Raw genomic sequence first — 13,371 nt, 5'->3', positions numbered from 1 at the left:
TCTAAAGCAAACCAAACCAGCCAAACAGAGAGGACTTTGGTTTTACCCCAATGGCTAACCACAAGTCACACAAGCAATTCCCTTAGACACACCAGTTTCCCAGGATCACCACCAGTGCCACTCGTTATGGGGACGAATGGTTATGAAAAGCAATACCCCAGTAAAAGAAAAAAGGTTCTCTCGATCCCAGAGGACCAAGCCCCAGATCCAGGTCAATATACAAATCAGATCTTACCCACAAATCATGCTCTTGCCAATTCTCTAGAATTTAAAATCTAAAGGTTTATTCATAAAAGGAAAAAGATATAGATGAGAGCTAAAATTGGTTAAATGGAATCAATTACATACAGTAATGGCAAAGTTCTTGGTTCAGGCTTGTAGCAGTGATGGAATAAGCTGCAGGTTCAAATCAAGTCTCTGGAGTACATCCACAGATGGGATGGGTCATCCGTCCTTTGTGTAGAGCTTCCCTTTGTAGCAAAGTCCATCCAGAGGTAAGAAACAGGATTGAAGACAAGATGGAGGAGCTGCAGCAGCTTTTTATAGTCTCTTGCCATGTGGTCTCTGCTTTCTTTGTCCCAAGGACAAGCTGTCCATCACATCTGGAAAAACCTCAGAGTTCTGTCCATAGGCATGTCCTTGCATACCTTGCTGAGTCACAAGGTGTGTCTGCCTTCTCTCAATGGGTCAGTTGTATAGCTGATGGTCCTTAATGGGCCATCAAGCAGGCTAGGCAGAGCTGACACCAACATGTCTGGGGTGTCACCCAGAAGCATAGCATAAGTTTGAAATACAGACAGTATAGAGCCAATATTCATAACTTCAACTACAAAAATGATACACATATACAGATAGCATAATCATAACCAGAAAACCATAATCTTGTCTTAGACACCTTATTTGACCCACTTTATACAAGATTTGGTGTCACTACAGGACTTTGGTTGCAACAATGATCTATACGGTTACAGATTCTGTCAATAATGTTACAGTCTGATTTTCAGGTGTGCTGAGCACCCAAAAGGCCTATTAAAGTCAGCCAAAGCTGCAAGTGCTCCCTGCACCTCTGAAAATGAGGCCCAAAATCTCCAAATTGGGCACCCAAAACCCAAGTCACCCCATATTATAGCCGACTTTGGAAACCTTGGGTCTATGTGACTTGCCAGCTCTTTGCAGAACCCCAGCTAATGCTCCAAGGAATACAGGCTGAGAATCCCTGCCAAAGAGGGTGTTTTATTTAAGCAGGGAAGTTTTGACTTCAGGAATGTCTGCTCTTGTGCTTGCTCCGTACTTGCCCCAAGTCACACAAAGGTGAAGAGAACAAGAGGATGCAGCTGTATACACAGGGGATACAGGAACATAACAATCTTCCATGTTCAGTGGCCTCTCTGGGTGGAGGGCTTTCCCATGGCAGAGGAAACTGATGCATTCATCAGAAGTGCAGCAGGAGCTGACTAAGGTTTTTCCTCTTCCTGTTACATCCTGTGAGATCTAAGAGTGAATTTCCTGCCTGCTGTGGCATTCACAGAATTCATCCGCCAGCTACAGTCCAGAGGTTATGAAAGGAAAATATTTGAGGCTCAAGACCTGCTCTTCCTAGTAGGAGCTCACTGGGAGTGGGATCTGGGAAAAAACAGTAATGAGTTTCCTCACCAGTATGTTCTAGTAACTGCAGCATGCTCTCTAAGTGGTTGGAAACCTGGCCATGTTCCTTAGCCAGCAGTTGACACCCTCTTGGGGCCATCAGCTCAGGTAACTGGGTGCCCCTTATTGCTCTTTCTTAAGCAATCATTACATTCTCTTACCCTAGCACACCAATGTGTAAAGTTATGTTTACTTGCAATGTATTACTCTACCACCGGCTGTCGATATGTGTTGTGAAGAGTTTCAGGCGCAGTGTGGTGCCTGGGCAACAAAGAAAACAAAGCTGGGACTCAAAACATGTGGGAACCTGTTTGTGTATATAGTTGTAGCTGTATCCCTTAATAAACACCTCAAGCTTCAGGAGATCTGTGATTCATAAAATTCATAAAAGGTGGTGGAATCTCCTTCCTTAGTAACCCATTCCAGTGCTTCACCACCCTCCTAGTGAAATAGTCTTTACTAATATACAACCTAGACCTCCCCCACTGCAACTTGAGACCATTGCTCCTTGTTCTGTCATCTGCCACCACTGAGAACAGCCTAGCTCCATCCTCTTTGGAACCCCTCTTCAGGTAGTTGAAGGCTGCTATCAAATCCCCCCTCACTCTTCTCTTCTGCAGACTAAATAACCACAGTTCCCTCAGCCTCTCCTCATAAGTCATGTGCCCCAGCCTCCTAATCATTTCCGTTGCCCTCCACTGGATTCGCTCTAATTTGTCCACATCCCTTCTGCAGTGGGGGGCCCAAAACTGGATGCAATACTCCAGGTGTGGCCACACCAGTGCCGAACAGAGGGGAATAATCACTTCCTTCCATCTGCTGGCAATACTCCTACTAATACAGCCCAATATGCCGTTGGCCTTGGCAACAAGGGCACACTGTTGACTCATATCCAGCTTCTTGTCCACTGTAATCCCCAGGTCCTTTTCTGCAGAACTGCCTCTTAGCCAGTTGGTCCCAGCCTGTAGTGGTGCATGGGATTGTTCCTTCTTAAGTGCAGGACTCTGCACTTGTCCTTGTTGAACCTCATCAGATTTCTTTTGGCCCAATCCTCCAATTTCTCTAGTTCACTCTGGACCCTATCCCTACCCTCCAGCATATCTACCTCTCCCCCCAGCTAGGTGTCATCTGCGAACTTGCTGAGGGTGCAATTCATCCCATCATCCAGATCATTAATAAAGATGTTAAACAAAACCGGCTCCAGGACCGACTCCTGGGGCACTCCGCTTGATACTGGCTGCCAACTAGACATCAAGCCATTGATCACTGCCCATTGAGCCCGACAATCTAGCCAGCTTTCTATCTACTTTATAGTCCATTCATCCAATTCATACTTTTTTAACTTCCACATATCATGACACTATGTGACTCAGAGCACCAGCTTGTCCCAGCTATGATGGCATGGCTTATCTTACATTTGAGAAATGTGCTTCTGTTATATGAAGTGGCCTCAAAGTATGGGGATGGAACCAGGCATTTTAGCCTACTGGCTCCAAGGCCTTGATTATGTGCATTGCTGAGGTGCTCTCTGTTTTCTGCAACTCTTAAACATGCTCCTTAAAGGTGCTGAATGAACTGTCCTGGAGAGGGAAGCTTTCCCTATGTTGTATGTGGATCTGTGTTATCAGAGGTTTGGTTACAGAGATGCTGTTGGGAGACTAAACAATAATGGACCAGATTGTGCTTCTTAGGATTGGAGGAGAGGTGGAGCTGCCCACAGGGAGCTATGGGACAGCGCCAGTGCCTCAGGCACACACACCTCTCCAGCTCCTGGAAAATGCAGTGCCTCTGCAGCCCTAGAGGGGTGAACATTGTCTTCCCCACTTAGCTACATGGTTATATTGTGACCCCACCTCCTTCTCTGCCTATCCCAGTCCTTTTGCATTGGACAGCAGCACCCAGTGGGGCAGTAGGAAGGAGTGGGCCCTGGACTAAGAAGAGTGCAAGAACTGCAACTATGCCTTCCCTCTACAGTATTGCCAAACTCAAGTGTTTGAAAATCATGAGGCAGGCCCTGAAAATTATGAGATTTCATTCAAATAATAAATGTTTCCTTTTGATCTGCCTCCTGCGATTTAAGCCTTTAGTGTGAACTCGTCTCTAGTGTTCGTTGGAAAATTGCTTGTCAAAATTTTCCACAGGAAAATAAACTTTTTAAAAAAAATTTCCTCAACATTTTCCAGGGAAAATTTTGAGTTTTCATCAGTATTTGTTGGCCAAAAGTGAAATATTTCAGCCAAATAATGATACTTTTTGGATGAAATATTGAAGGGTTTTTGGTTTTTTACAGAAAGCAGACACTCTTTGCAAAAAACCCAATTTTCTACTGAAAAACATTTTTTGATGGAAATTTTTCAACCACCTGTATATGCTTCAACATTTCCAGCTTTTCTCTGCAGCCAGGAGGGCTCAAAACTTGCCTTTTAAAAAAAATGAAAACAGATTCTCATGCAATCTCTTGAGTCTGGCAGCTTGTGCTTTAAGAAAACAAGCAATTATTGCAAAAGTCATAAAAAATTGTGGGACTCGGCAATACTATCTTTGCAAGGTTGTTGGACCACACCTCCCACTCCCTTGCAAAGACTGAGCAACAATCTGGCCCCATATATTTTATTACAAACCAGAAAGCACCTTTCCCAAAGTCAAGGACACCCACAATGATTAAAAATGAAAGAATTTTTAATAATCTTTCTTTTTTGCACTTTACTCAACTTTGAAAAGAGGCAAGTCACCTTCAAGTTTGTTTGTAAGCTGTTTAGTTAAGAGCTGGACTCAGGACTTGTCTTCTACACTTAAAAGTTTTGGTTGTACCAGCATGGTTAAACCTAGTGTGGATGCAGTCATGCCAGTATAAAGCTTAGAATGGTATAGATTATTCTGGTTTGGGAACCAAAAGTAGCTATATCAGTTTAAAGCTCCTTTAAACTGGTATAACCATGACTATATTAGGTCTATTATAGGTATAACTATGCCAGAAAAAAAATCACACTCCTACTTTGACCAATGTTGCACAGTATGTGCCAATAGATGGTGCTATTTATATTAAAGATCTTCATTTACACATACAGTAGGACTCAGAGTTATGAATACCAGAGTTACAAACTGACCAGTCAACCACACACCTCATTTGGAACTGGAAATGCACAATCAGGCAGCAGCAGAGAAAAAATAATCATAAAAAGCAAATACAGTACTGTACTGTGTTAAACGTAAACTACTAAAAAAATAAAGGGAAAGCAGCATTTTTCTTCTGCCTAGTAAAGTTTCAAAGCTGTATTAAGTCAATCTTCAGTTGTAAACTTTTGAAAGAACAACCGTAACATTTTGTTCAGAGTTACAAACAACCTCCATTCCCGAGGTGTTTCTACCTGTGAGGTTCTACTGTGCATGGACCTTGGATATAAAACATTCCTGATAGTGTCTACGCATTTTCACTTTCAGGTTCTTATGCACTAGGTTAATGCTGAATTGCATGGGTGGTCAGCACTGCAGAGAAATATTTATTGTTTTTTTGGTTTTTAAAACTTAGTGCCACTGGAATTTAGAAAAAAATGGAATAATTTCCCTTGGTTGTGATGAGTTTCTTAGACATAAGGGGCAAATCATCCGGGCCAAGATTTTCAAAGATGATTAGGGATTTTGGGTTCCCAACCTGAGACATCTGAAAGGAGCCTGATTTCCACAAAGTGCTGAGCACCTGCCCTCTGCCAATCAGGAACATTGGTCTCAAACTGGGCACCCAACAACTGTGACACCCAAATCATGAGTCACTTTTGGATCTTGGCTGAGGTTCTTAGCACCTCTCCAATTTGGCCTTGAATTTGGGGCTAAATGTGACCTGAAAGAGTGTCTCTTTAAGAAGGGCCGGATGTGGCTTGGAGAACATTTGCAAGGGATGAAAAGCCTATGGGCTTGTCTTCACTTACAGCGATGCAGTGAAGCAGAGTCTTTCCCATCAGTGCAGGTACTCCACCCCACCCAGAGGGGTAGCTATGTTGATGGGAGAAGCCCTCCCATTGACACAGCTGTGTGTGTAAACCGGGGGTTAGGTTGGTACAAGTATGTCACTCAGGGGGGTGACTTTCCATGCAACTGAGCGACGTACTGACATAAGTTGGTAGCATAGACCAAGCCTAAATATTATTAAAAAGGCAATATGCCATGCCAGGGTGTGGAACCATAATCACCTGCTGTGCTTATTGCCCATAGCCCTTTGAATCACAATCACAAATAGACGTCAGCACTGCGGCTCGTTTTTCAAGCTAATTACTTTGAAAATAGGCCCAGAGGGTGTTCACATTGTGGAGGAAACAAATGAGCTTTATGAAGCTATAAACAGAGTGAGTGAGTGAGTTGAGGAAAGGGGAGCTATGTGCCATGATGGGGGGTCTTTGTTTCCAAAACTTGGCTGGCAGTAAACAATGCTGGTGATGTCATTCTCAGGCATCTGCGAATGAGCATTCAGCTGCTCAGACAACTCACTATTCCACCATTTCTTTCCCTCCTCCCCTCTCCCTGCTGTCCCCGGAAGAGATACATCATCTTATTCAATGGAGTTCCCAGTAGGCTGCACCATTCGAAACCCTCTGTGCCATTCTGAGGGTCTGGCATCAACATAACATGTCTGGAGCCAGAGAACAACCTTCAGAAAGCTGACTAGTAATGTATTAAAGCACAGGCCAGTTTTTAAAACACATATAAGCCACTGTTTATTTCTAAGTTTTCAGAGTAACAGCCGTATTAGTCTATATTCGCAAAAAGAAAAGGAGTACTTGTGGCACCTTAGAGACTAACCAATTTATTTGAGCATAAGCTTTTGTGAGCTACAGCTTACTTCACTGGATGCATACTGTGGAAAGTGTAGAAGATCTTTTTATACACACAGCAGGAGAGTGGGGTGGGGGGAGGTATTTTTTCATGCTTTGTGTGTATAAAAAGATCTTCTACACTTTCCACAGTATGCATCCAATGAAGTGAGCTGTAGCTCACGAAAGCTTATGCTCAAATAAATTGGTTAGTCTCTAAGGTGCCACAAGTACTCCTTTTCTTTTTGTTTATTTCTAAGTTCTCCCTTGCAAACTTCCATCTGGATCCAATGGGCCAGATCCTCAGCTGGCATAATCCGGGTAGCTCCATTAATGTTGGCTGAGCTCTGCTGATTTGCACCAGCTGAGGATCTGGCTTGGTAAATTATAACCTCTACTCACTGCTCAGGCAATTCTAACAACACTCACCTGCATTATGTGATCCTTGCAGGAATAGAGGAAAATTACTGAGCCCCACAAACCAGTGTAACTCGGGTCAACAACACTCCAGTCCCAGGTCCTAGGACCTACTTTGGGGTGGGTCAGAGCCTGAGTCCCACTGTGACTCAGCTCCAAGCCCTGTCATTTTGCAGTGTGGATGCAGACCCTAGTCAGAAAGCCTGTGTAGTGCAGTGTGGACATGTTAGCACGGCTGTGAGACCTGGGTCCAGCAATTGTGAGCCCAGGTTTATGATGCAGTGTGGATGCTCAAGCGTGGCTTGTAAACACCTAGTCCACAAGCCTGGGTCCTCAGCGCTGGGTTTACAATGCAGTGGAGAAATACGCCTCATGAGAAGCAGGTCAACAGGAGGGATGGGATGGGCAGCAGATCCCAGCAGTTTGTGGGAGGAGTCTCCCCCCAAAGACTCTGTAGGGCTGTGTAGCCTGTCGCCCAGAGGAAGGGAAGCTGTCCAAAGAGGGAGGCTGCACTAACAGCAGAGCAAGGCAACAGGGAGACAACACAGAGCGGGCCCCAGTCAACCACTATGACACCTGAGGGTACACTTGTGGGATTGAGGGCCTAACACTCTCCCAACCGACCAGAGTGGGATGGTCCCCAAGGAGGCAGCTTTGAGATGTCTTTTGTAAAGGGACGTGATGAGTCACCAATCTATTAGCATTCTTTGAGGAGGTCAGCAGGCCTGTGGACAAGGGTGATACGGTGGATACAGTGTACTTGGACTGGCAGAAAGTCTTTGACAAGGTCCCTCACCAAAGACTATTAAGCAAAGTAAGTTGTCATGGGATAAGAGAGAAGGTCCTCTCATGGATTGGTAACTGATTAAAAGTTAGGAAACAAAGCACAGGAATAAATGGTCAGTTTTCACAGTAGAGAGAGGTAAATAGCGAGTATCTGTACTGGGACCAGGGCTGTTCAACATATTCATAAGTGAGCTAGAAAAAGGGGTAAACAGTGAAGAGGCAACATTTGTAGATGATACAAAATTACTCAAGATAGTTAAGTCCAAAGCAGACTGTGAAGAGTTACAAAGGGCTCTCACAAAACTGGGTGACTGGGCAACAAAATGGCAGATGAAATTCAATGTTGATAAATGCAAAGTAATGCACGTTGGAAAACATAATCCCAACTATACATATAAAATGATGGGATCAGTGGCACTGAAACATTTTTAATAGTGGGGGTGCTGAAAGCCAGCCCCTTTGTCCCTCCCTCCACCCCCCACCCCTCCCAAGCTGGGGCCAGGAGCAGGGCTGTGTCTCTGGTAGGGAGGGACCCAGACAGAGGTACGGGGGCCGAGGCTGGGGCCACAGCTGGGAGCGGGCGTAGGGCCAGGAGCGGAGCCCCGGGTGCGGGGCCGGCAGTCAGGACCCCGAATTAAACCTGGAGATGCTGCAGCAGCCCCCACACCTCTACTTCCCGCGCATATGGATGGGATCTAAATTAGCTGGTACCACTCATTGTGGATAGTTCTCTGAAAAAATCCACTCAATGTGCAGAAGCAGTCAAAAAAGCCAACAGAATATTAGGAACCTTTAGGAAAGGGAGAGAAAAATAAGACAGAAAATATCATAAAGCCACTACATAAATCTATGGTACGCCAACATCTTGAATACTGCATGCAGTTCTGGTCATCCCATCTCACAAAAGATATATTAGAATTAGAACAAGTGCAGAAAAGGGCAACAAAAATGATTAGGGGTATGGAAAGGCTTCTGTATGGGGAGAGACTAAGAGGACTGTTCAGCTTAGAAAAGAGAGGACTATGATCGAGGTCTATAAAATCATGAATGATATGGAGAAAAAGGATCACTTGATGATTACCTGTTCTGTTCATTCCCTCTGGGGCACTTGGCATTGGCCACTGTCGGAAGACAGGATACTGGGCTAGATGGACCTTTGGTCTGACCAGTATGGCCGTTCTTATGTTCTAGAAAGTGAATAGGGAAGTGTTATTTACCCATTCACATAACACAAGAACCAGGGATCACCAGATGAAGTTAACAGGCAACCGGTTTAAAACAAACATAAGTTAGTACTTTTTCACACAACGCGAAGTCAACCTGTTGAACTCATTGCCAGGGGATGTTGTGAAGGCCGAAACTATAACCAGGTTCAAAAAAGAATTAGCTAAGTTCATGGAGGGTAGGTCCATCAATGGCAATTAGCCATGATGATCAGGGATGCAACCCTGTGCTCTGGGTGTCCCTAAACCTCTGACTTCCAGGAGCTGGGACTGGATGACAGGGGATGGATCATTCAATAGTTGCCTGTTCTGTTCATTCCCTCTGAAGCGCCTGGCACTAGCCCCTATTGGAAGATTATGATACTGAGCTGGATGGACCATTGGTCTGATCCAATATGGCCATCCTTATATTCTTAAGAGACAGAGTGAAGGAGCCCAAGGGACAAGCCTAGCTCTGTTTGAGCTGCCCTAGGTGCAGATCATGGAAATTCTTTACTGTTGTAACTAATCTCTAGGCTATGCCTATACTGCACTTTTGTTGTTAAAACTTTTGTTGGTCAGGGGTGTGAAAAAACACACCCCTGACCATCAAAAGTTTTAATGACAAAAAGCACCGGTGTGGACAGCGCTTTGTCAGAGGGAGAGCGACTCCTGCCAACAAAGCTACCACCCCTCACTGAGATGGGTGGGTATTTTGTTGGCAAGAGAGCTTTTCCCTACTGACAAAGAGCTGCTACACTGTGTGCCTTACCCTGGCAAGGCTTTAGTAGCACAGCTGTAGCACTGTAAGCTGCACAGTGTAGACATAGCCTACGACTTGTGCCTAGGTTATTTGCTCCCTTTCCCTCCCGCCTATGTAGAATGTTCCCATAGTTATGAGAAGAGAATGTGCCCATTAGTGCTGGGTGCACCTACCCCACTTGCCTTCCATCCCATGGAGCACAGATCTTGTTGCCACAGATTTTAAAAGGGCCTGGTGTTAGCCGAGTGCTCCCAGTGACCCCCTGCAGTCGGGTCTGAGAGGCTAACCTAGTATCTGGGTGAGGAAGAAGATGATGCTGATTAATGGAGCTGTGACATTGATTTCAGAGCAATAATAATACTAAAATGAGACTTTCTTTGGTCTCTGCAACGGAAAGCAATTTTTGCTTTCATTAATGCCCTCTTCAAAAATGTAGCTGGTGTAATCAACACAGCTCCACTGATTTCAATGGAGATAAGCTGATTTCCACTAGCAGAGGATCTGGCCCATGATGTTTATTTCAAAGGAAAGGGATAAAGAAAGGCATCTGGAGGAGAGGGGCATGAGAGCTGGGGGAAGCTGGACTAATCTGGCACCTGGGAAGGAGAAGGGGGAAAGCTGGACTGGATCTTTTCCAACACCTCCCCACCTATTTGATTTTTTTCCACTCATTTGCAACTATTAATTCATCTGAGGCCCCCCAACCACACCCACCCCAAATTCAGCAACTGGAAAAACATAACACCTAGCAACAGATCTTGTCTGGGTCTGGCCCCAGCAATTCTCATTCAGGCAAAACACCCATGGGGAAGCAGTAGAGTTGCTACGGTTTGACACTGGTGTAATGGCAGAATACATCCCAAAGGCTTTGAAGTCAATACGAGTTTGGCCGGAGAGGGATGTGGACTGGGGCAATCTCTTAGCAAATATACAGGAGAGGCTTTGTTTGGATTGAGGTGGGTTTTAGAGTTTCCTTTCTTTGTGGTTTGTTATGCACTGTCTTAACCCGGTTTCTGAGGCATGTACATGGACAACAGCAGGCCTGTACATATAGCTTTGGTTGGGTACAAATCACAGGGCCCTGCTCCCAGCTATGCAGTTCTCCAGGAAAGCTGTAGGTCAGCACTGTAACTGTTTGGTTATGACCTGAGCCCTTCAGCTCTGCTTGGAGTTTTATAACCATTCCAAACCATTGAGGTTTGCACTGAACTCTCCAATCAAAGCTAGTGGAACTGGAATTAATTTAGCTCTTGCTGCCTCTGCCCCTTTAATAGTGTCCTGTAGCCATGTTAAATCAAGGCAGGGATTTGTATAACTCAGGAACACGCTTACTGTGGAGAAAAAAACCAAATCACATTCCATGCTTTCCCTCCCTGCTCTCCTCTTCGGAACCCACCGGAGATGTGAGTTGTTTGTTGCCCTTATGCAAGGGCTCAGGCATTTCTTTCCCGGGGGTGCTCTGGGATAGTGAAGGTATCAACCCCTCCAGGCACTGGCTTATCAGCCCGGGGAGATGGAAAGGGAGCAGCCTGTGGAATGTCAGGCCCTGCTGGCTGCGCGCCCATTTACAGTTCAGCAGCCTCGGCGAGAACAGCCCCTGGCTGCTGCTGCGGCTGCCACTCGGGTTATTTCCTCTGGGCTCAGCTGCAGCCTGCAGAGCTCTGCAAAGGGGAGGGGTTTCTTCGCTCACTCCCTCCTCCCGAGGGGGTTCCTGCGCCAGCCTCAGCGATGGGAGTCAGGGTCAGCGCGGGGTCGGTTTAATTGGAAGCAAACCGTGGAGACTCCACGCGAGGCGAGAGCGCGGGCAGGATGCCCCGGGCTGGCGCCCCGGCTCCCCGCCGCTGTCAGTGAAGGAGCGAAGCTTCCTGCGGCCGCGATGTTCAGCTGGCACAAGAGCTTCACCCTGGGAGCTCCCTGGAGAAAAGGTGAGTCCAGCTCTGGCCCGCACCAGCCCCCGGAGGTCGGAGGAAAAGCCGATCGGGGCGTGCTTGGCTGGGGTTGTTGTGTCGGAGACAGCGGCTGTCTAGCCTAGCGACGCGGCAGTGCAGACAGATTGGGGAGCGGGTATGAGCGCCTGCGAGCCCCACGGGTCAATTGCGCTCAGCACCTGGCCGGATTGGGTCGGAAAAGAAGCGAACTCCACGCGTGTCCTTGAGTCAGAGAGCGGGTCCAGAGGCGCCCATCCCGCCCCAGCCGCCCCTTCCCCGCAGAGCTTGCACCAGCCCCTGGGGCCAGTGCGAACCTGGCCATTGACTGCACTGGGGGTTGGGTCAGGCTGACTGCCAGAGTCAGCACCAGCCTTTCACTCACATTTCTACAGAGTCGTGTCGTGACAAAGAGGATCCCGGCCCGCTAGTGGCTGATGACAATAAACCTTCTGGCTTCCCCATTAAACGCTGCACTGGCGGCGGCTTTGCGACTGGCTTTGGCCCAGCCTAGGTGAAGCATGGGCCGGTGCCGCAGCACCACCTGCATGACAAACATTTGCTCAGGGGTTTCCAACGCACTCGTAGGAACGTGAGCTCGTGAACCCTGGCCGGACACGAGCCGGCACTAGAGGGAAGTTTTTTTCTTTACAAAATAACTTGCGGAACAAAATTGGTGGACACCCCTTTCCCCCTCCCCAGGAAAAAACCAAAACCGTTGGCCATTGTAGGACTGCAAGGGAGCAAGGGGGAGAAAGAAAAAAGCAAATGGTTGAGTTCAGACGCTTTGCAGCTCAAATTGAAATAACTTTCTGTCTCTGGAAGGGTTTTGCAACTAATGTTAAAACTAAAATGCAGTAAGTGATTAAGGTGGTTATATCACTCCAGCTGACTAAAGAACCCCCACCCCAAACAAACAGCAGCCTAGGGGGATAAAAATAAAGGACTAGAATCCAAACTGTCTTCCTCTGGATTTACACTGGTGTAACTATATTGACTTACCACCATTTTGTGGCAATGTAACTCTGATCAGAATCTGGCCCCAGTTACTCTACTGGGCTAACACTATCTATTTCTCCAGGGCGGCACTGCCTGATTGCTTGTGTGATACTTGCAGGGAATTCCAGAAGAGTCTATTCTCTCAGCCCCTCTGTTCAGTGTATGCCAGGCATAATCTGGGGGAGACAGTTGTGGTACCATGACACTGCTTTATGTCACCTTCACACAAAAAAGGTGCAGTTACCCGGATTTCACAGTGCTTTGGGACTCAGGTGAGATGGCCATGGCTGAGTCCAGGTGTGATGGATGTGGAATGGAGTTTGCCCAACATTTGTTACTGAATTTTGTAATCTTCAAGATCTACAAGTAAGATCCAGGGACAGAAATACTATTCCAGCCTCAGAATAACAGCTGTGTTAGTCTGTATTCACAAAAAGAAAAGGAGTACTTGTGGCACCTTAGAGAATAAATTGGTTAGTCTCTAAGGTGCCACAAGTACTCCTTTTCTTATTCCAGCCTCATTTACCAGGAAACCCTGGGCTAAACCTGCATAGCTCCATTGAAGTCAATAGATTGGGCAGATAGTAACTGACCTATTCCACTGATAAGGCAACACTTCTTTAGTCCCACCCATTGGGTGCTTTTCACCAGCACCAAAAGCCACCTCTTGTTAAAAATAAAGATGAAAGATAATGAAATTGTTTGAGGACGTGGAAAAAGCAGAGGTGGCTGTGGAGATAGGTTACCTGCATTTAAGTATATGTTGCACAAAAGCACTTGCAGGCTAGTAAGTCTAGTGTGACCTCTAGTCCCAGGCTGATTTACACTCT

The 13,371-nt window shown here is 46.3% G+C and overlaps 1 protein-coding gene and 1 long non-coding RNA gene across 7 annotated transcripts in view; one reads left to right on the top strand and one right to left on the bottom strand.

Annotated features, from left to right (window-relative positions):
- Positions 1-369: 369 nt before the first annotated feature.
- LOC141990799 (uncharacterized) lies at positions 370-12,115 on the bottom strand. The gene is made up of 3 exons (XR_012640264.1): positions 11,928-12,115; positions 8,734-8,839; positions 370-1,623 (listed from the first exon to the last, which is right to left on the bottom strand). It is a non-coding gene; the product is annotated as an uncharacterized LOC141990799 (long non-coding RNA).
- The window catches only part of LOC141990792 (uncharacterized), a 63,410-nt gene continuing 61,218 nt past the window's right edge, over positions 11,180-13,371 (top strand). For 5 of the 6 annotated variants that reach the window (XR_012640262.1, XR_012640261.1, XM_074958418.1 and 2 more), the window contains exon 1: positions 11,181-11,542. Coding sequence is in view for 3 of the 6 variants with exons in the window: in XM_074958418.1 (XP_074814519.1) it covers positions 11,494-11,542 (49 nt within the window). In the remaining 3 variants the exon portion in view is untranslated. Of the gene's footprint in view, positions 11,543-13,371 lie in introns of all 6 variants that reach the window. The other variant, XR_012640263.1, reaches the window with a different exon arrangement.

Source organism: Natator depressus, chromosome 7 (genome assembly GCF_965152275.1).
Source record: "Natator depressus isolate rNatDep1 chromosome 7, rNatDep2.hap1, whole genome shotgun sequence".
NCBI lineage: Eukaryota > Metazoa > Chordata > Testudines > Cheloniidae > Natator > Natator depressus.
Note: the sequence above shows the minus strand (reverse complement) of the source record. Positions and strands in the feature narration are given on the sequence as shown.